The following is a 23,316-nucleotide window of genomic DNA, read 5'->3' as shown; positions in this document are numbered from 1 at the left end:
AAAAAACCAAAACAAATAATAAAAATATAAATATACCAGGGCATGGTGACTCATGCCTTTAATCCCAGCACTCAGGAGACAGAGGTAAGAGGATCTCCCTGAGTTCAAGGACAGCCTAGTCTACAAGTTCCCAAGACAGTTAGGGCTAAACAGAGAAAGCCTGTCCTGAAAACCAAAATTAAATTAAATTAGTAAGTGGAAGAATAAACAACCAAGCAAGGTACAATGTACACACGGAACCTTGGCCTTGGAGGAGACAGAGCTAGGTGGTTTCCCTGGGCTGGCCAGACTGGCCTACTTGGCAAACTCAAGCCAATGAAGGACCCTGTCTTGTAGACTAAGGCCCAACACCAAAGGCTGACTTCTGGTTTCCACAAACATGCACACATCTTATCTCACACACATATATACAAACACATAAAAAGAAGAATTGCCAAGTGGCAAACGGCACTCATCAAGGGAAGGGAGTGCTCAGAATTCATGAAACCCCCATGAAAGAAATAAATGAAATAGAACTCACAAATCCTCCCTGTTACTAAAAACATAACCTGGGCTTGGAATGACGTATGGTTTACAGTGTTTACTGTGGCCTGTGACTCCAGGAGACTTTCATCAGGTTCCCCATCACAAATTCACCTTTTCAGTGGGTTTCTTAAACTCTTGTAGCTCTTCAGCACTCACGTCTTCCCAAATCTGATAAATGGGATCAATAAATTTCTTTGACCTGCAACAGAATATTTCAAAGTAAATGAGTCGCCAGAAACCCCAACACCTAAGCTCTTTTCTCAGATTTACATCCCCCAAAGAGTAGAACTTTAAAATAATTCTGAAACCATTTCTGACAACTCTCAGTCTCTGCAGTAATGTTCACCCTTCCCCCGGGAACCAAGGACCTAACAATTGCCCACACACATACTGAAATGTTGGGAACATTCCATCATCTCCCTGAGTCCTTGTGAATGTTCTCCAAATAGAACTCAGTTACTGAATAGGGGGGCAAGATAACCCTTAGGTACTGACTCAGTGACTGATGTTTTGACTTAGGCCCTGGGAAAGGGGCAAAGTGACCCTCAGATGTTTTCCCTTACTCATCTGATCTGGCAACCACTCTCCAGTCAATTACTGGTAATAGCTCTTTTGAATAAGCCAATTATAATAGTTAAAGAACAACCCCCAGACACTCCTTCCTTCTGTGGTTTTTCTCTTTAAAAATAGCCTGTACCAGACATTCAGTGTCTTCTAGCCTCCCGACTGCTGGAAGACCCTGTCATGACAGAATTAATAAAAATCCTCGTGCTTTTACATCAGCTGTGATGTGAGAGATGGTCTCTTGGGGCAACTCCTCCTCGGTGATTGGACGCTAGAGTCCAACAAAAGCAGGAAGTAAAGACTACAGTTGACAAGAAAACTGTGAATCCTGAGGTTCCATCTATTAGGGAGACTAATTTATCTTCTATCTCTAAGATTCCAAGCGAAGTGTTTCTGGCTCACTCAGTGACTGACAATTTATCACATGTACAAACAGACTGATATTCTGGAACTCCTACAGAAATCTGCTAAACATTAAATCTAGAAAACCAACTCAGATGACATCAGCCATCTTGATATATTAAGAGTACCCACCTCTTCAATCTCCGCAAGCATGAGGCAAGCAAATGATACACAATGCAGGCAAAACACTCATAAACAAACACAAACTGGAGTGGGATGTCCTTCTGTATATATGTTGCTTTTATTGATTAATAAAGAAGCTGCTTTTGGCCAATGGCTTAAGAGAACATAGCCAGGCTGGAAGATATATAAGAGAGAGTAGGTGGAGTCAGAGATGTGCCTTGTAGCCACCCACAGGAGACAGAGGCACAGGAACCTTGCTGGTAAGCCACAACCACATGGCAATACACAGATTAATAGAAATGCGCAATTTAAGATATGAGAGTTAGCCAGAAATACACTTAAGCTATTGGCCAAACAGTATTGCAAATAATATAGTTTCTGAGTGTTTATTACGGGACTGGACAGGACAGAAACCTTTGCCTACAACAAACAAACTTTAAAATAAAAAAACTTTCAAAATAAAAATTAAACTGTTCAGTTAGCAAAAATATACAAACACCAAGAATGGCTTAGTGGTTTTCCAGACCAACCCATCTAGATAAATCACAGGCAGTGAGATGGGATTTGGTCTTTAAAGGAAATGGAATTATCGACAGACAACTAGATGGCCAAGCTGACAGCACCTCTCCATCTGAGAACTTTGATTCACCCAGCCCCAGCCTAATTCACTTAAACTGATCAATTTAAAGAAAAACAAAAAACAAGAAAAGGCCTTGGTACCCCCCCCCCCACAGGCTTAAGAAAATATAAGCATAGCCCTGGTGTGCTTGTGAAGCAGTCTGGAGTTTTTGACAATCCTGCATTCACAATTAGCCAAATTAACAGTCAGGAAGTCCACCTAGGACAAAGCAACTCTCAATCCCAGCCTTGGGCAAAGTACATGTCCCACAGTGTCAACTGAGATGACCTACCTCTTAAGCATACAAGGGTCAAAGGGAAAAAAGGTGTCCAATGGGTTGGTGCAGGTCTGTACAGAGTCTCCACCAGCTGTACTTCTAATAACAGGGAGCATCTGGCGGTTGTTCCTCTCCATGATGGTGTAGCAGAACACAAGCTGGTACTTACTGTGGGACACACAACAAGGCAGATGAAACAACCATACTGGGGCCACCCCAGAGGTCATGATGTACAGATTACAGCTGTAATGCAGACACTGCTAGATACAATGAGGGCAATAAGAACTGGCCCACTTAAGGTGAGCACTCTTGGCCTGGTCTTTGCACATCTGCTGAGGAGGAAACAATACAGAACAGGCCTGTGATTAATGAATACTATGAAAAGATAGCATGCTCAGCACAACAGGAAGATATCTATTTTCTGTTTTCAACAAAAATTAGGACTCACGAAAAAAAAAAAATGACTCGCTGTTTACTGGGGGCCAAGAGCAGATGCCAGTGGAGGTATTCTGAACTTTATTGGAGGACTTTGACTACAGCTATTTTTTTTCTGAGACACGGTCTCATCCTGTAACCTTAGCAATCTTCCCGCCTCAGCCTCCCAAGTATTAGGATTACAGGCATGAGGCACACACAGCTATGTTCCTCTTCTTCCCCATTCCTTCCTTTTATGTCCTCAAACAAGTTTTCACCATGTAGCAGACTGAAGACAAACTCTTGATTCTCTGGCCTTAGCTTCCCAAGTTCTAAGATGATAACAATGTTTTCCTTTTTGTTTTCTTTTTTGCACAGTGCAGGGCCTCGTGTATTCAAGCATATCTACCACTAAGCCATATCACATCCTGCAAGCTCATTTTCAGCCAATTTTCAGCCAACTGTGACTTCCCAGAGAAAGCATTATAGAAAGTTTCTGATTACTTTTTAAATTGGGGCTGGTGAATATAATTCAGCAAAATGTAAGAGCCTAAGCCATTCACAGAGTCTATATTTTAAAAGACAAGTTTAGGTAATGGCTCGGCAATTCAGCATTGGCTTTTCTTCCAGAAAAAAGCAGGTTTGATTTCCAGCATCTATATGGTGACTCACAACTGTCTGAGAATCCAGTCTTACAAGATCAGACACTCTCTTACGGAGTCTGTGGCACCAGGCACAAAGGTGCTGCTGACATACATGTAGGCAAAATATTCATACACATAAAGTTAATAAAAAAAAAGTCAAATACTACAAGGCATGGCGGCACACATCTTCATCTCCAGCAGAATCAGGAAGATCTCCGTGAGTTTGAGGCCAGCCAGGTATAAATGGTGAGCTCCAGGACAGTCAGGGCTACGAGTGAGACCCTGTCTCAAAATAACAACAAAACACACAATAACAAAAAGGCAGGTGTACCTGAGTGTGGTGGCGCACGGTCTTTAATCCCAGCACTCGGGAGGCAGAGGCAGGCGAATCTCCCCGTGCATTCAAGGCCAGCCTGGTCTATAAAACAAGTTTCAGGACTGACAAGGCCACTCTGAGAACCCTGTCTCAAAAAAACAACAACAAAAACACAACCAGGTGCAGAGTATACTTTTAATCTCAGTCCAGGGTGGAAGGAACTGGGCTCGCTGATGGCAGTGCTGACTCAAAGAGAAAATTCACTTAACGATGAAAACATGAAATTCAAGTCAGCATCAATGAAAATCAAACATGGTAGCACAACACAAACCAAAGATACACTGACTCCATATTTATATGCTGAAGAATGATGGTAGGAAAAAATTGAGCCTTTGCTTTCCATTACACTGAACATGCATTCTGTGGTTGTGGTCTGAGTCGGTGTCTGGTGAGGAAGGGCGTGGGCAGTGCAGACTCTGTGTTCAGACCTAATGGGTGATCATGTGCATGCACTTGCAGGAACACCTCAGATCCATTAGTTTGATTCTGAATTCATTTTTTTGTTGTGCATTCAAAAAGTTTTTTACTGTTGCCAAGTACTTCTTGAGAGTCCCATTTTAACTACCAACCCCTCCAGGATGCTGTGCTACTAACAGACACTTCCCTAGATGAGCACTTGTGTGTACTTCAGAGTGCCCAGCCGCTCTGGACTCCTAGTGTGTGGGATACTAACAGAGCTGGTGGTTTCCTCGTGCGTGCTGCTCTCAAAATGTGCTGGAATGTACTCAGTGCCAGAGCACGTGGCAGACAGAACAACAGTTCTACCCCTTGACTTTCTAAATGGCCATAAAGGAAATACAAAGGACTCACTTTGTGATGGCAGCAAAAAAATTAACCACCGATGGAAGGCAGATCTTCAAAGGGTTCAGCTGGCTCAGCACAACACGCTCAAGGTTTAGACTCTGAAGATACCGCAAACCTTTGATTAAAAAAAGGGAGGGGGGGGGCTAAGATTATCTTTAAAAACACAAATTATTACACATCTAAAAACCAATTTAAGGGCTCTGTGGTAGAGCATGTGCTTAAGATGGGCCTGTGTCCCAGCACACCCCAAAATAAAGGTATTATTAAGAAGTCATTTGCAGAAATACAGGAATAAAGTTCAAGCCAACCACTGTCATTCGGTATAGCTTTCTGAAAAAAGAAACCAGAGTTCCTGCAAAGTGAAGATTACATGTGTGGTGGTTAGAACAAGACTATGCCCCAAACCCAATCCCAGACTCATTTGTTTGAATACTGGGCCCACAGGGAATGGCACTATTAGGAAGTGTGACCTTGTTGGAGTAGGTATGGCCTTACTGGATGAAGCATGTCACTGTAGAAGTAGGTTTTGAGGTCTCTTATGTTCAAGCTTTGCCCTGTGTGGCAAGCTTTGCCTGCAGATTAAGATATAGAACTCTCAAAGCTCCTTCTCCAGCACCTTGCCTGCCTGAACACCACCAGGCTTCCTGCAATGATGATATTGGACTAAACTCTGAAACTGTAAGCCAGCCCCAATTAAATGTTTTCCTTGTAAGATTTTTTGTCATCGCCAGACGATGGTAGTGCATGCCTTTATTCCCAGCACTCGGGAGGCAGAGGCAGTAGGATCTTCTGTGAATTCAAAGCCAGCCTGGTCTACAGAGCTAATTCCAGGACAGGCTCCAAAGCTACAGAGAAACCCTGTCTCAAAATACCAAAACAAAACAGATTTTTTTTTTTCTGTCATGATGGTGTCTCTTCACAGCAATAGAAACCCTAACTAGACACATGACAATCTGGAATCAGCATATGACAGCTCAGAGCAGGACTGAGGTCACAAAGGAGACACCACAGAAACTGAACCCCTAACAGACAAGAACAGGCTCAGTCAAACTTAACAGCGCAGCCATGCATCACTCTCAGGTGCATATTTCTATCGCATCTTCCTTTCCCTATCATGCAGCGCAACATAAACCTCTCGCTTGCAGGGAATTCCCTCCTACAACGGAACCCTAGCCCAGGCTGGGGTACAAGGGTTAAGCTAACCTGGGATCCATATTGGAATCACCTAAAAAAATATTCTTTTTTATAAAATACAGATATATTTATTATTTTGCAGCAAACAAACCAATCTGTTTGGTTTTTTAGGAATTTTTTTTTTAATATTTATTTATTTATTATGTATACAACATTCTATCTGTGTGTATGTCTGCAGGCCAGAAGAGGGCACCAGACCTCATTCCAGATGGTTGTGAGCCACCATGTGGTTGCCGGGAATTGAACTCAGGACCTCTGGAAGAGCAGGCAATGCTCTTAACCACTGAGCCATCTCTCCAGCCCCCTAGGAATTTTGATATATTCTTTAATTTTAAAATGACATATGGGCTAGACAGATAGCCCAGTGATTAAGATCACTTATAGCACTGGGCAGTGGTGGTGGACGTGTTTAATCCCAGCACTTGGGAGGCAGAAACAGGTGGATCTCTGTGAGTTCAAGGCCAATCTGGTCTACAGAGTGAGTTCTAGGACAAGCTACAAAGCTACAGAGAAATCCTGTCTTGAAACAACACCTGCCCCTCAAAAACAAAAATGGAAACAAAAAAACAAAAACAGAACATTTATAGCTCTTGCCAAGAACCTGGACTCCAAGCACCCATATTGTAGCTCACAACTGTCTATGGCTCCAGTTCCAGGGATCTGATGCCCTCTTCTGAACATACATCGTGCATCAGGCACACACATGGTGCACAGGCAAAACAGCCATACACATTTTATAAAATGAATAAACAACACATATAACAATATGTATCATATATTACATGTGATATATATATTTAATACATGTGTATATGAATATATATACTTCTTTATTTAAAATCACATAAACAAAACTAGATATGGCCCACCCTTTGAAGCTAAGGAAAGAGGGCCACTATGAGTACCAAAGTGTCACGTGAACCTGACTCAAAACAATTTTAAAATGACAAACAGATACGCTGGAGGATACATGGCCTATCTATGGAGAGCACTGTAGCTCTTGCAGAGGACCTGGGTTCAGTTCCCAGCACCCACATAGCAGCTAACAACTGTTTAAGACTACAGTCATAAAGATCTGACGCCTACTTCTGGCCTCTGAAATCACTACATGTACATTGTACACAGGCGAGCATGAGGGTAAAATATCCATAAACACAAAATAAACTTAAAAAGAAATAGATGTGTTGGCTTGCACGATCTCTAATCAAGATCTGTAGCCTAGGTCTGGTGAGATGGTTTATCAGATAAAGGTGCCTGCTACCAAACCTGGCAACCAAATTTGATCCCCAGGAAACACAGAAGAGAAAAAATCTTCAAGTTGTCCTCTGACCTCCAAATCAAGCAGTGTGCACATGCATAAGTCATGCACACATACATGCATGCACAAATATCCATACATACTAAACAAAATCTTTCTACTAACAAAAAACTGATTCCTGGACCTTGATCATACAGAGGGAACTAGACTTTTCTAACTTAACCTTGTGACTGGAACTTAACCTACTAGTTCATAAAACTAATCTTAGTATTCATATATTTAAAAGACTTTCTAATATCTACATGTTAAGTGTGGGCACATGTGGAGGTTTAGAGATCTAGCTCTCTTCTGTCACCACAAAGGCTGGGCTAACTCATGTCATCCCAAGCACCTTTAGCAGCACCAAGTCACCAGCAGCATCTTCTCAGAGGCAGGCAGAGCATGCAACTGTGTAGGTGTACATAGTGTAAGGTTTAGTTCAGGGCTCTGGTTTTCACTACAAATGCCCTGAGGGCATGTGGCAGTCTCTAGAGGGCTGTTATTGTCACACTGGGAGGGTAAAGGACCACTGCTGGCATGTTATGAGTGGGGGTTAAGTATGCTGAAATGAAGTATGAACAGGACCCCCACCACCACCCAATGAAGGATCAGCCAGCCCTAGTTGAAAAGCCCTGGTTCATAGGAAACAGCTTCCCAATGCTTCATTATTATTATTTTATTATTGGAACTAAAACTTAAGTTCAACTCAGGAGGTTGGGCGAGACAGATCTAGAGTTCAAGGCCTGTTTGGGCAGCATAACACAACTGTCAGAGAGAGAGAGAAAGAGAGATGTAGAGAGAGGGCAGAGAGAAATAGACAGAGAAGATGTGCCTAACAAGTGCCTTTCCCTTGGCAACACTTTATTTATATTTTTGGTTTTTCGAGACAGGGTTTCTCGGTAGCTTTGAAGACTGTCCTTGAACTAGCTCTAATAGACCAAGCTGGCCTTGAACTCACAAAGATTCCTCTGCCTCTGCTTCTCAGGTGCTGGGATTAAAGGCATGAGCCACACACACCCCCAACCCCTTGGCAACCATTTTAACTAAAATGATATTAATTTACTAAAGCTCACATAATAAATTATGTTATACCCTCCTAAATCAGAAAAAGTAGAAAAGTTCTCAAGCAGGAGCATAATCATAACCACAGGCTTTGGCACCAGCCAAGTCTACTTCTAATTCTAAACTTGACAACCACTACTTGATCCCCAGCAAAAGCTACAACCCCCACCCTTTTGCCTTCTCTGGCTTTTGCCTGGTGCTGTGGGAGAACACACCCTTTTCTGACTGTTTTAGGGCAAGCAAACAGCATAGAGATTTGTACAGTGCAGATACAAGTCCTTACAAACCTTGAGCTCACCTCTGACATAACTCATGTTTCACATAACCTCAAGCACACCAAAACTGAAAAACAAGGCTTAAGGAGACCATGGGGTAGCTTGCTATAATTTGAAAGTGGTCTGTGAGGGGCCTGTATCAAAATCACAACAAGGGGATAAAAGTTGCCTCAAAAGTTAAAAGCACTGTCTTAATTTAATTTCTATTGCTTTCATAAAGACCAGAACCAAAAAGCAACATGAAAAGGAAAGGGTTTATTTCATCTTACGCTTTTAGGTAACAGTCCATTGCTGAGAGAAACCCCAGGCAAGAACTGAGGCAGAGGCCACAGAGGAATGCTCTCTCGCCTCCGCCGCCCCCAACCCGGTTTTGAGACAGCGTTTCTTTCTGAAGCCCTGGCAGTCCTGGACCTGGCTCTAAAAGGCAAACTGAGACTTCAGACTTTGACAATTAATAGGAATAGACCCAGCAGAAATTATAGACCTTTTAATAACTATGAAATTAAAAAATTATGGTAAGAAAGAGAACCCTGACAAAAAACTTGTAGTAATCTTTGGGAGAGATTAACAACTATTCCAAAAATAAGAGAATTCAACTTATAAAGAAAACTAGCTAAATCCTTCCGTGCTTTATACAAGACATACCAGTAACTGGAGACTGTACATTCTATACTAATGCAAATCAATCAGGAAAGGTAGGTTACAAATCAGAAAATTTAAGTAAAGTGGAACAAATCTCTTATGATTTTGTCCAGAAGTCAGAATTATATGCTATCCTCATGGTACTAAGGGATTTTAAAGAACTTCTCAGCATAGTTAGTGATTCACAATATGCAGGGCTGTTCTGCATTTTAAAATCGCTGAATTTATACCACATGATACAGAATTTACTATTTTTTATTCAGTTACAAGATACAATTAAGGGAGACTCCTAGGACAGAGACAGCCAGAGGAAACAAGCTCCATCAGGAGCAGAAGCCAGGAGCAAACCCAGTCCTGGGACATGGGAGGATCATGATTGAACCAGCAACCAGATCCAGAGTCAGCGATCTCCACCAGAACAGGTCCAACTCCAAGCCAGAGACTTCTGCAGGAGGGGATCCAGACCAAGATTTACAGGAAAAGATCAAAGTCAGCAGCCTAGGCCAAAGTACGCCTGAAAGAGCAAACTCCAATGGAGCAGACCAAAGAACAGGAATGCTGAGCTATCTCCAGGAACAGGAGTAACCAACAGGGTAACCAGAACTGTAACACTGACTGTACCATGAGGAAAAACCATCTAAGCTCTGTATTCACTGGCACCTGGAAGATTACTTAACAGAATCTCAGTCAGCCCCAACCACACCTATTAGAGGAAAAGATGAGTAGAAAAGGTTAGATCAAACACATGCTACACCACGAAGAGCAACACAATACCAGTAAAACCTAAAGACCCTACAAAAGTAAGACCTGAACAACCAAATATGGAAGAACCAGAAGAAAATAATCTACAAAATGACCTCAAGAGAATGTTTGAAATTCTTAAAGATGAAATGAGAAATTTCCTTAAAGAAATGGAGGAAAAAAACAAACAAAAAATTGGAAGATATCAGCAAATCACTTAAAAGAAAACCAAGAAAAAGAACTCAAACATATGAAAGAAACTATTCAGGACTTGAATACTGAGATAGAAACAATAAAGAAAACACAAGACGAAGGAATTATAGAAACAGAAATCATGAGAAAAAGATCAGGAACTACAAATGCAAGCATGAACAGCAGAATGCAAGAAATGGAAGAGAGAATCTCAAGCACTGAAGATAAAATAGAGGATAGGCATTAAATCTAACAAAAGCTTAACCCAAAATACCCATGAAATAGGGGATAACATAAAAAGGCCAAATGTTAGAATAATAGGTATAGAAGAAGTTTAACTCAAAGGCACAGAAAATTTATTTTACAAAATCATAGAAGAAAACTTTCCCTACCTAAAGAAAGATTATGTCCATGAAGATAAAAGAAGCTTACAGAACACTAAATAGACTGGATCCAAAAAAAAAAAGTCCTCTCACCACATAATAAACAAAACACTAAACATACAGAGTAAAGAAAGAATATTAAGAGCTACAAAGGAAAAAGCCCAAGTAACATATAAAGGTCGACCTATCAGAATTACACCTGACTTCTCTGTGGAGACAATGAAAGCCAGAAGGTCATGGTCAAGCATTATGCAGACATTAAGAGACCACGGATGCCATCCCAGACTACTATACCTAGCAAAACTGTCAATCACCATAGAAGGATATTCCATGACAGATATTCCATGACAGATATTCCATGACAGATCTAGATTTCACCAATACCTAGCCACAGACCCAGCCCTACACAAAATACTAAAAGGAAAACTCCAACCCAAGGAAGATGGCTACACCAACAAAAACATAGACAATTGATGATCTCATAACAGCAAAATCCAAAGAAGAAAATAATGCACAAATTAACATCACAAACGATGAAAACCAAATGAACAGGAGACAGCAACCACCGGTCACTAATATCCCTTAATGTAAATGGACTCAATTCACCCATAAAAAGGCACAGGCTAACAGATTGGATACGAAAACAAAATCCATCCCTCTTCTGCATACAAGAAACACATCTCAACCCCAAAGACAGATATTGTCTCAGAGTAAAAGGTTGGGAAGAAATATACCAATCAAATGGACCTAAGAAGCAAGCGAGTGTAGCTATCCTAATATCTAACAAAATAGACTTCAAGCTAAAATCAGCTACAAGAAACAAAGAAGGACATTTCATATTAGTCACAGGAAAAATCCATCAAGAGGAAATTTCAATACTGAACATCTTTGCCCCAAATACAAGGGCACCCTCATATGTCAAAGAAACACTTCTAAGGCTTCAATCATATATTAAACCCCACACACTAATAGTGGGAGACGTCAACACTCCCCTCTCACCACTGGACAGGTCAATCAGACAAAAAAATGAACAGAGAAATAAGAGAACTAACAGATGTTATTATGACTCAAATGGACTGAACAGACCTCTATAGAATATTCCATTCAAACAGAAAAGAATATACCTTCTTCTCGACAGCTCATGGAACCTTCTCAGAAACTGACCACACACTCAGTAACAAAACAAACCTCAACAAATACAAAAAAACTGGAATAACCCAATGTACCTTATCAGATCACCATGGTCTAAAACTAGAAGTCAATAGCAATGCTAATTCCAGAAAACCCACAAACACATGAAAATTAAACAATGCTCACCTGAATCATTAATGGGTCAAGGAAGAAATAAAAGGGGGAAATTAAACAAAAAGAAACAAACTCACCTAAGAGAACTAGATGGCAGGAAATAATCAAATTGAGAGCTGAAATCAACAAAATAAAAACAAAGAAAACAATACAAAGAATCAATGAGACAAAGAGTTGGTTCTTCCAGAAAATAAGATAGACAAACCTTTATACAAACTAACCAAACGGCAGAGAGCGACTATCCAAATTAACAAAATCAGAAATGAAAAGGGGGACATAACAACAGACATGGAGGAAATACAGAGGATCATCAGGTCATATTTTGAAAACCTGTACTCCACAAAATTGGAAAACTTAAAGGAAATGGACAACTTTCTGGATAAATATCACTTATCAAAATTAAATCAAGACCAGATAAGCAAATTAAACAGACCTATAACTGCTGAAGAAATAAGACAGTCATCAAAAGTCTCCCAACCAAAAAAAAAAGCCCAAGACCAGATGGCTTCCGCTCAGAACTCTACAAGACTTCCAAAGAGAAACTAATACCACTACTCCTCAATTTATTCCACACAATAGAAACAGAGGGAACATGGCCAAACTCTTTTTCTGAGGCTACAATTACCTTAATACCCAAACTACAGAAAGACAATACTAAGAAAGAGAATTACAGATCAATCTCACTCATGAACATTGATGCAAAAATACTAAATAAAATACTAGCAAATCAAATCCACACATCAGAACCATCATCCACCATGACCAAGTCGGCTTCATCCCACAGATGCAGGGATGGTTCAACATACAAGAATCTGTCAACGTAATCCACCATAGAAACAAGCTGAAAAGTAAAAACCACATGATCATCTCATTAGATGTGGAAAAAGCACTTGACAAAATACAACATCCCTTCATGATAAAGTTCTTGGAGAGAGCAGGGATACAGGGAACATACCTAAACATAATTAAGGCAATATATAGCAAGCCAACAGGCAACATCAAACTAAATGCAGAGAAACTCCCGGCAATTCCACTGAAATCAGGAACAAGACAAGGTTGTCCACTCTCTCCATATCTATTCAGTATAGTTCTTGAGGTCCTAGCTAGAGCAATAAGACACCAAAGAGAGATAAAGGGTATATGAATTAGAAAAGAAGTCGTCAAACTCTCACTGTTTGCTGATGATATGATAATTTACATAAGTGGTCCCAAAAATTCTACCAAGGAACTTCCACAACTCATAAACACTCTCAGCAATGTAGCAGGATACAAGATTAACTCAAAAAAAATCAGTAGCCTTCCTGTACACAGATCATAAAAGGGCTGGGGAAAAAATCAGAAAATCAATACCCTTGACAATAGCCACAAATAGCATAAAATATCTTGGAGTAACTCTGACCAAGCAAGTGGAAGACTTGTATGAGAAGAACTTTAAATCTTTGAAGAAAGAAATTGAAGAAGACACCATAAAGTGGAAAGACTTCCCATGCTCTTGAGTAGGCAGAATTAATATAGTAAAAATGGCAATCTTACCAAAAGCATCTACAGATTCAACGCAATGTCCATCAAAATCCTAGCAAAATTCTTCAAAGACCTCAAAAGAATGGTACTCAACTTCATTTGGAAAAGCAAAAAACCCAGGATAGCCCAAACAATCCTGTACAATAAAAGAACTTCTGGAGGCATCACAATCCCTGACTTCAAACTCTACTACAGAGCTACAGTACTGAAAACAGCCTGGTATTGGCCCCTTTTATTATTGATGCTACACACACGCATTAATTAATTATTAATGAAGAAAGTGACCTACAGACTTGCCTATAAGTAATCTGATAGAGGCATCTTCTCAATTGAGGCTCCTTCCTCTTCCCAGATGACCAGAGTTTGTATCAAGATGACCAAAAAGATGACAATTAAGACAAGCAATAATAGCTCTTGTAGTGGACCATGGTTCAATTCTCAGTACCTATGTCTGGGCTCACAACTGCCTACAACTCCTCTCCTGGCCTCCAAGGGTGGGAACACAAATGCGCACACACACACACACCCTGACCCAAATGTGGTCCCTTAACTTCAGAAAACTACAGGCATGAGATAAAGCCTAGGACACTGGTTCTCAAACTATAGGTGATGACCCCATTGGGGGCTGAGGACCCTTTCACAGGGTTCTCTTAAAACCATCAGAAAACAGATATTTATATTACAGTTCCTAACAATAGCAACATTACAGTTATGAAGTAGAAAAGAAAAATATTTTATGTTTGTGAGTCACCACAACATGAAGAACTGTATTAGTGGGTAGAAGGTTGGGAACTACTGGACTAGGACTGTCCTCCTGTGGCAAAATGGCCACAAGGGCAGGGAGGTGAAGAAGGAAGAACTCAAATAAGGGGATCAAAGATTCCCTTTGTTCTGACTCCTTTGCAGTGATTTCTTGTGGAAACACAGAACTGGCTTAAAGTGCAAGCTCCTCCTGGGACAGATGAGACGAAGTTGGGAAATAGTTGCTTGGCAAACCAAGCATAGATGAAAGCAAACTTTCTCGGCCCACTTCTCAAACATTCTGTCAGAATCTGTACCCTGGATAAGGAAGTGGCCTTTGAGCTCAGTTCTTCACGCTTTGCTTCTGTATACTTTTTGCCTTGTTTCTATGTACTTCTTTTCATTTTTATTACTATTATTGATTGAGGTACTGTTTCTTGCAAGGTGAGGCAAGAGTTTCTCATGATCATGTACGTGAGTAAAGGGGGGTTTCAGAGTTGAGGTAATGCTTTTTAGTCTGTATAAAAGGCCATACAAAATAAAGCTTGTTATGCAGTTGTTCATACTCTGCATCCCGTGTCCCGATTTGTGCGAGACCCTTACCCAGGGACCCCAACACACTGGACGCTGACAATTTCTCTAGTAGCTAGCTAAACAATACATAAACAGTAGTGTTCTTGAAATGAACCCAGGTCTCACACCTCTGTCCACCATTGCCCTCCTTTGCAGGTCCATGATGCCACAGCTGCACTGGGACAGCAAACCCAGCTAACCCCCATCACACATTTAAAAATAAGCATCAACAGAAGGCAAGTAGTACTGCCCTGAAGGCCCATGTACAATAAATAACCCAGTCTCAACCCACATTACTGACCTTCCTTCAAGTTTCCACTCAAAAGCTGCTTGTACCTAAAAACAAAAGTGTAGAACACAGCTTGGCAGGCTGAATAAAATGGTCCATGGAGTGCAACATCACAAAAAGCCTTTGTCCCTGAATCCTGGTTATTAAGGTACATGTGCAGCCAGTTAACCAAAAGATCCAGGCATGATTTCACGGTGCTAGAAAGAGAAAAAGTGGTGTTATTGGCTTCACCAGAAAGCTGAAGATAGAAACAGGCCTGTCTTTCACTATCCATTATATTAGGCTCAAATATGACCCACGGGCTGGAATGTAGCTTAGTGGTAAGCAAATGCTTAACATGTATGAGGTCCTGGGTTCCATTCCCAGCATCAAAAATAAACAAACCAAAAACCTTTCCTATGACCAGAGAAAAGCAGAAGTAGGGTGATAGAAAGAAGTTGCCTTACAATTTTTTATTACTTTGGAGCCTATCCTGGAACTAGCTCTTGTAGACCAGGCTGGCCTCGAACTCACAGAGATCCGCCTGCCTCTGCCTCCCGAGTGCTGGGATTAAAGGCGTGCGCCACCACCGCCCGGCCTGGTTTGTTTTTTTCTAAACAAGGGTTCTCTGTGTTTCCCTGGTTGTCCTGGAACTCAGAGTCATCTGCCTCTGCCTCCCTGGTACTGGGACTAAAAAAAGCCTTCCAATTTTGTGAAGGAGCACTTAGTTCTGCAGAGCAATAGGCCTTAAGGATGTCCCAAGGAACTAGGCACAAAAGCACAGGCCTGTAAAACCCACACTTGGGAGATTGAAGGAGAGTCATGAGCTGGGACTAGCCTGGATTCCAGAGCGCGACATCTCAAAAATCACAAATACAACTAATTAAAAGACAAAAATACTTTTAGGGATGGAGTTGAGTTTCTCCAACTCAGTTGAGGCTTCCTGGCTCAGCTCCCAGCCCGACAGCAATGTAGCTAAGGATCAGGGCTTCTTCCCATCTGGACTCAAAAACTGGAACCACAAGACTCTTAGCTGACTGGAAAATGGCTTAACAGCATCTCTGCCCTTATCTTGTGGAGCCCTGAACCAGGCTCCTAGAGAGCCCTATATCACTGTTAATCTCAATACTGGGGCTGGCTTTGCATGTGCCCAATGTGCTTTACCACTGAGCTCCATCCTACCCTAATTACCTTAAAAAGTGTTTTCTTCAGATCAAACAAACACAACTGATTTGGAAACCAAATGAAAAACAACAAACCTACAAAAAGAATCAAAACAATACACAACACTATGTTATCCATAAACAGAGACAGGCTTTTAGGTTCAATACACAGATTCCTCATATACTTTCTCTTACCCAAAATGGAGACCTCTCCTCAAACTGCTTCAAAGAATTAAAAACACCTTGCATGTAGAAAACAGATTTTCCCCTTGCTTTAAAAAGACAGATCAAAAAATAAGAGACCTATTTCTTTGATTTGAGACAATATTATAATCTTCCCAAAGCAAAACACTGAAAAAGCATTTGAAAAATTAGTTACTTACATAAGAGGAATAAATTTAGCTCTTGCCAAAAAGCTCCCAATGTAATTCGCAGCAGCTTGCCTGGTGATGGCGGGGTTATTTGGATCCTGCAACTTTTTCCAGAGATGTTCCAAAAATGCTTCTGCAAATCCCTGTAACAAGAGAGGCTGTTGGCTTGGCATTTCTAATGCTGAAAATATTCTGGCTCTCAGCACCCTGAAGGCATTACCTAACAATGTAATTATACTGCTAAACAAGGAACAGAGGGGTCATGGTTCTGATTTAAAAGTAAAAACCCATCAGACCCAGCTCTCCTCCTGCCTCTAATCCCTTTGTGTTAGGCACCAATACCCAGAAACACTCTATACCTGGGAGCCCAGAGGCCACACTGGGCTGGGACTCAGGTAGGCTATTTTCATTCTCCTTCTTGTACTCCACTATAATCTCTCCAGGCTCATCCTGTAGCAGCCAGGTTGCAGGGGGCCCCTCCTCCTTCCATTCATTCCTAGGGGACGCTGCCAAACTTTGGTATGCATGCAACTTTCCTTCTCCCTATGGACCTTCTCAGCACACAGCCCCCTCTTAATCCATCCCCATACCTAGAAATACTTTCTGTCCCAAAGGCCCCCAGAGGCCATACCTGGCAGGGTAGGTGAATCACACTGTGCTCCATTAAGATCTCTCCATTCTCACCTTCAGCCCAGTGACAACCTGCTTGCAGGAGCTCCTCCCTCTTCAACTCTGAGTATCATCTCTGTCTCTCTTCAACTTTGTAGCTTAATGTATACTTCCAGGACAGCCCCCCCCCCATCCCACCACACCTCCAACTCCCTGTGGACCCCACCTCTAGGTGAACAGGATCACCTTAGTTCTTTCCTGAAGCTTCTCCCTTCTTTTTCTCCTAGCCTATCTCTATTCTTTCCTCTCTGCCACCCACCCACCTCCAGAAGCACGCACTACAAGGCAACCCACAACCATCACTTCCCTAAGATTCAGAGACTAAGGAATGGAACACCCACTCAACAAAGACCAGACACTGACACCAAGAATCTCCTCAATCATCCCAAACCCCAGATGCCTAGACACCAGTACAAAAACAAATATTAACAGCCAATACAATATGCCTCCACCAGAACCCAGTGTCCCTAACTAGGGTAGGCCCTAAAAAATGCGCCAGACAAGAACGTGATAACTAGCTGTTCCAAATATATTCAAGGACCTTAAAGACGATAGGAATAAATCCCTTAAAGATGTCTGTAAAAACACAAACAGTGGAAAGAAATAATAAAAACAGTTCAAGACATGAAAGTAGAATAAAAAAAGCCAGGTGATGCAGTCCACACCTTTAAACAGAAAAAAAATCCTGGGCTAAATTTAACAAAGCAAGTGAAAGACTTGTATAATAAAAACTTCAAACAATGAAGAAAATACCAGAAGATTGAAAGATCTCCCGAGCTCACGGATCAGTAAGATTACTATAGTGAAAATGGCCATCTCTCAAAAAGCAATCTACACATTCAACAAAATTCCCATCAAAAGTCCAACAAAGTTCTTCATAGAACTTGAAACAGTAATTTTCAGCTTCATATGGAAAGCACACACACACAAAGCAGGGCTGTTATGAAATATTTGTACACTGTCTGGAGGTGCATTGCTGTGACCGGTGTAATAAAAAGCTGAATGGGTAACAGCTAGGCAGGAGAAATAGATGGGATTTCTTGGGAGAGAAAGGAAGAGGAGAAGGAATCTAGGCACATGAGAGATACCAGAAGGATGGGTGGTATTTGACAGAAGGAATGGGTTAATTTAAGTTATAAGAACTTAAAGGGGGCTGGAGAGATGGCTCAGAGGTTAAGAGCATTGCCTGCTCTTCCAAAGGTCCTGAGTTCAATTCCCAGCAATCACATGGTGGCTCACAACCATCTGTAATGGGGTCTGGTGCCCTCTTCTGGCCTGTAGACATACACACAGACATAATATTGTACACATAATAAATAAATATTTTTTTTAAAAAAAAAAGAACTACTTAAAAACAAGCCTAAGCTAAGGCCAAGATTTCAAGTAAGTCTAGGTGTCATTATTTGGAAGTTGGTGATACAGATGAAGACGCACAGGATAGCAAAAATGATCCTGAAAAACAAAAACTGCTGGTTGCCCAGTGGTGGTGGCGGTACACACCTTAATTCCAGTACTTGGGAGACAGAGGCAGGCAGATCTTTGTGAGTTCAAGGCCATCCTTGTCTACAGAGCAAATTCCAATACAGGACTTCACAGGGAAACCTTATCTTTAAAAAAAAAAAAAAAGGAAAAGGAAACAGAAAAGCTTTTGTACAGCAAAGGACACTACCATTTGGGAAAAAAGCAACAGGCTACAAAATGTGAAAAGATCTTTACCAGTTACACATCTGATAGAGTTAATGTCTAAAATATATAAGGAACTAGAAAGACAAACAACAACAACAAAAATCCTGGACATCAAGAAAGCAACACAATTTAAAAAGGGATACGTAACTAACAGAATTCTCAAAACCATTGAAACACAAATGGTTGAGAAATAAACATCCTTGGTTATCAAGGAAATGAATATCAAAACTACTTGAGATTTCATCCTCTAACAGTCAGAATGGCCAGGATCAATAGAACAATTGACAGCTGTGCTGGCAAGGACATGGCGTCCAGCACTGAGATGGAGAAGCAGACACAAGCCACAAAGAATGGGTAATACCAAGGAAACATAAGCAGAGCTACACATAAATCCATAGACAAAAACATACTCATAATTTTAAAAATAAATTTTGCCGGGCGGTGGTGGCGCACGCCTTTAATCCCAGCACTCGGGAGGCAGAGGCAGGCGGATCTCTGTGAGTTCGAGACCAGCCTGGTCTACAAGAGCTAGTTCCAGGACAGGCTCCAAAACCACAGAGAAACCCTGTCTCGAAAAACCAAAAAAAAAAAAAATAATAATAATAAATTTTTAGCTGAACTGGGCAGTGGTGGTGCACGCCTTTAATCCCAGCACTCAGCAGGCAGAGACAGGGGAATCTATGTGAGTTCAAGGCCAACCTGGTCTAGAGAACAAGTTCCAGGACAGGCTCCAAAGCTACAAAGAAAGTGTGTATTGAAAAGAAAAAAAATAAAATAAAATATATATATATATATTCCAGCTGGGCATGATGGCACGTCTCTAATCCCAGTACTCAGGAGATAAAGATACTCAGAACTCTGAGCTCTAGGCTAGCCAGGGTTAGGTAGGACCTTAAATCAATCAATCACCAATCACTCACTCAATCAATATGGCAATGCCATTTTACTTACCAATTTGAAGCTGCAAAGGAAAAACATGAAGAACTGTACATGGCAGGAGGCATGTGTAGGCAACAGGAGTTTGTCAAAGATGGCTATCAGATCACGGTATAAATCCTTTGTTTTACTGTTATCAATCTTACCTACAAGAAAATTCAAACTTTATTTTCATAAATACATATTTTTAAAGGAACACAACGCCATTAAGAATCAGCATTTGGGCAGGGCTGAACATTCATAAGGCTACAGCACAAAGGCCGGTGGGGGGGCGGGGGGGGGGGGCAGAAAAGCAAACCCAAACAAAAGTAAAACCCAGAAATTAAGCTATAGCTACAACAGTATTTAAATGGATGTCTTTGATTTCTGTATGTGACCACCTTGTGGACAGGGTCCTAAGCATCACTTAGGTTGGGCTTTCACAGCAAGCAGCAGGTAGCTCTCCATTCTGAGTCATCTCAATGGCTCCTGACTTTGCTTTACTCAGTGTAATCCCTTACATCACACACTGCTGTGAAGCTACAAAAATGATCTTTTCTTTTTTTTTCCAAGACAGGAGCTCACGTAACCCAATCTGGACTGCAATTCACTATGTAGCAAAGGCTGATCTTGAGCTCTTGTTCTTCCTGCTTCTACCTCCCAGGTTCTGAGAATACAGACATGCAGCACTAGGCCAGGTTTCCAAATCTACGCTAACTCATTCTTTTATCTGTTTGTTTAGAGACAGAGCTTTTCTGTATATCTCTGGCTATTCTGAGATTTGCCCTATAGACCAGGCTAGTCACGAACTCAGAGATGCACCTGCCTCTACCTACCTATACTAGTGCTGGGACTAAAAGCATGTGTCACTAGGCCCAATCAACAAACTCATTCTTGCACCACAACAATGTGCATGGACACGAAGTCTTCAGGCTCAGTGAAGTTAAAGTCCCAACACTGCCATAATGAATACATATAACAAGGGCCTCTCAAGAAACCACAGAATATAGGCAGACATCCTGAGACACCATTATCTAATTTCTTGAGACTATCAAACACAAGCAATCCCTTCTAAAGTTAGCCAAACGCCATCCATTCCCCTTTATTCCACAACACCATGGTCTTTGAAGGTAAATCCTGGGTCCTAACCCCATTCCTTCCACTCTCAAATTGTGTGACACTGCCACAGAAGTCGATCTGTCTGACCCTTTCTTATCTCATTCTCAAGATATCAACCAACTACCTAGGTTACTCTAGTTATTACCGTCCACACGACAGACATCCTCAATGTAGGACAGAAGCAAAGAAAGCAGGATGTCCAGGCGTTCGGCGATGGGATGAGCCATCTGGCTAGGCCGATCCAGGTCAGCTTTCTTTTCAGGTTCGGTGTCCTCATCTTCATCCTTGAGGAAGTGAATACTGATATTACAAAAGTCACTGGGAGTCTTCAGTGTTTGGGGAAACTGACTAAAAGAGAGGAGTAAAATGCAGACACTGTCCCACACTCTCATTTAGAGATGTGATTCAAAGTCATCTTTTGAATTTTAAACAAATACCAATCTGACTCTTTTTCCCCCTTTTACTTTTTGGGGGCTTGGGGAATGGGGCTGGTGGGAGAGGGAGTGACTGGGACTGGACCCTCGTGCACAGTAAGCCACGTGTGTTAGCACTAAGCTGCGTCCCCAGCCCTGACTCTCAACAGCACATGCCCATCCCAGTCTTGGTGACTTCTGTAGCTGCATGGCTGAGGCTGTGTCACCAGCTGCTGTGTTGTCTGCCAAGGACTCACAGCTTCTCCAGTTACAACCTCAGAACCAATGTCAAGAAGTCACAAAAGGCACAGAGTCAGCGTGATTCTCAGTGAGTCAAAGGTGTTTACCACCAATCCTAGTGACTAGAGTATGATCTCCAGAATCTACATGGTAGAAGAGAACAGACTCCAGAAGGTTGTCTTCTGACCACATGTTCACCATGGTACACATGGGTGCTACTTCCTGCCACATCCCAGAAAAGGGACTCACACTGAATTCACAGAAATTTTCTTGTTCTCTGATGCCTGGCCTTAAGAGCACTTCAACTCAGCTCAAACTCTGGGCAGCTGAGCTCTACAACACACAGCGAGTACTTTAACAGTAGACAGTAACTACAACTAGACAGTGACTGCTTTAAGCTAGCTAACTGGCAACACATACACTAGACTGGGACACTTTCTGCTTGCTGTTTCCTCACAGATGCTTGCAATTTATAAACAATGAAAAAAATTTTGGAATGAAAATGAAACAAATTTCCCCAAAACCAAACATAAAGCCTTGGACATAAACCATTTATAGGCAGTAAATAATATGTCAGCACTGGACAAGGTATCACACACCTATAATCCCAAAACAGACTTATTTAAGGAGGTGTTCTCAAGTTTGCTCAACTATTTCATTTATTTATGTATTACCACGAGTATGTGCACATGCACGTAGAAGCCACAAGTTGCTTGGTTTATTCTGCCTCAGGAATGCTGTCCACTTCCAACACAGGGTCTCTAATCTAGAGCTAACCAATTACCCTAGACAGGCCAAGTAACGCGCCAGGGGTCCTCCTGTCTGTGCCTAACTAGTACTAGGAACTTGAGCACATTCACCACACCCAATGTTTTCTCTGGGTTTTAGGGATCAAATTTAGCAAAAGGAAAGCACTTTGCCAGCACAGCTGTCCTTCCAATCCCTCCATTGTTCTGTCTTAACAGGAAGCCTTAAAAAAGACTTCAAGCCTATTATTAAAGCCTGTAAGCCATATGCTGTGTCTTTCGACACTCTGAAGTGATGAATGTATGTTTCTGTTAATAGAAATGCTAACCATAAGGACAAGAATCAAATACAAAGTAAAAATAAAGAAGTCTAACCATCAATATCAAAACAAAGAGGTGCTGACCATATTAAACAATCCTGTGGTATCTGTCCCATCACAAGACTGAGCTGCTGCCTCTTCGGCATCTTCAATATCCTGCCGGGATACACTCACCTATATCACACAAATAAATAAACAAACAAATGGATGGATGGATGGATGAATAAATAAATAAATAAATAATGAATAAATGAAAACAGTTAAAAATGTAGCTATTTGCAGCTGAAAAATCAATCTACTATAAATACCATTGTTGTGAAATATTACTATAACTAGGCAAAGATATATTTGTTTATTTATGTAAAGATAAGTTGCATTTGTTTCACCTTGCTTGCCAAAGGCACCTGATTGGTCTAATAAAAAGATGAACAGTCACAGCTAGACAGGAGAGGGATAGGTGTGGCCTGAAAGCAGAAAAGATAAGTAGAAAGAGAAACCTAGGCAAAAGGGAGGAAAGAATGAGGAAGAAAGAGGGGACATGTCCAGAGCCAGAAGCAGGCAGGAAGAGCTACCTGGGCTATACTGTGAGACCCTGTCTCAATAAATAAAAGTCAGGGGCTAGAGAGATGGCTCATGTGTTAGGAGCACTTGCTCTTTCTCATTCATTCACTCATTCATTCATTCATATGCTTACTTCCTTATTTCGATTTTTTTCAGGGCAGGGTTTCTCTA

The 23,316-nt window shown here is 41.3% G+C and overlaps 1 protein-coding gene across 2 annotated transcripts in view; it reads right to left on the bottom strand.

Moving 5' to 3' along the window:
* Rrn3 (RRN3 homolog, RNA polymerase I transcription factor) overlaps positions 1-23,316 on the bottom strand; it is a 42,263-nt gene that overhangs the window by 2,981 nt on the left and 15,966 nt on the right. Inside the window, exons 10-17 of one of the 2 annotated variants that reach the window (XM_041676442.1) lie at positions 22,669-22,758; positions 21,011-21,149; positions 19,783-19,913; positions 16,489-16,619; positions 14,976-15,160; positions 4,755-4,863; positions 2,526-2,678; positions 637-724 (exon numbers count right to left, since the gene is read on the bottom strand). In XM_041676442.1, coding sequence (XP_041532376.1) covers positions 637-724; positions 2,526-2,678; positions 4,755-4,863; positions 14,976-15,160; positions 16,489-16,619; positions 19,783-19,913; positions 21,011-21,149; positions 22,669-22,758 — 1,026 coding nt within the window. The remainder of the gene's footprint in view (positions 1-636; positions 725-2,525; positions 2,679-4,754; positions 4,864-14,975; positions 15,161-16,488; positions 16,620-19,782; positions 19,914-21,010; positions 21,150-22,668; positions 22,759-23,316) is intronic. The other variant, XM_041676443.1, reaches the window with a different exon arrangement.

This window comes from Microtus oregoni, unplaced genomic scaffold (assembly GCF_018167655.1).
Source record: "Microtus oregoni isolate MIOR12 unplaced genomic scaffold, Mior012 000027F_ref0000203, whole genome shotgun sequence".
Taxonomy (NCBI): Eukaryota; Metazoa; Chordata; class Mammalia; order Rodentia; family Cricetidae; genus Microtus; species Microtus oregoni.
The sequence above is the reverse complement of the archived record's forward strand: the minus strand, read 5'-3'. Positions and strand labels throughout refer to the sequence as shown.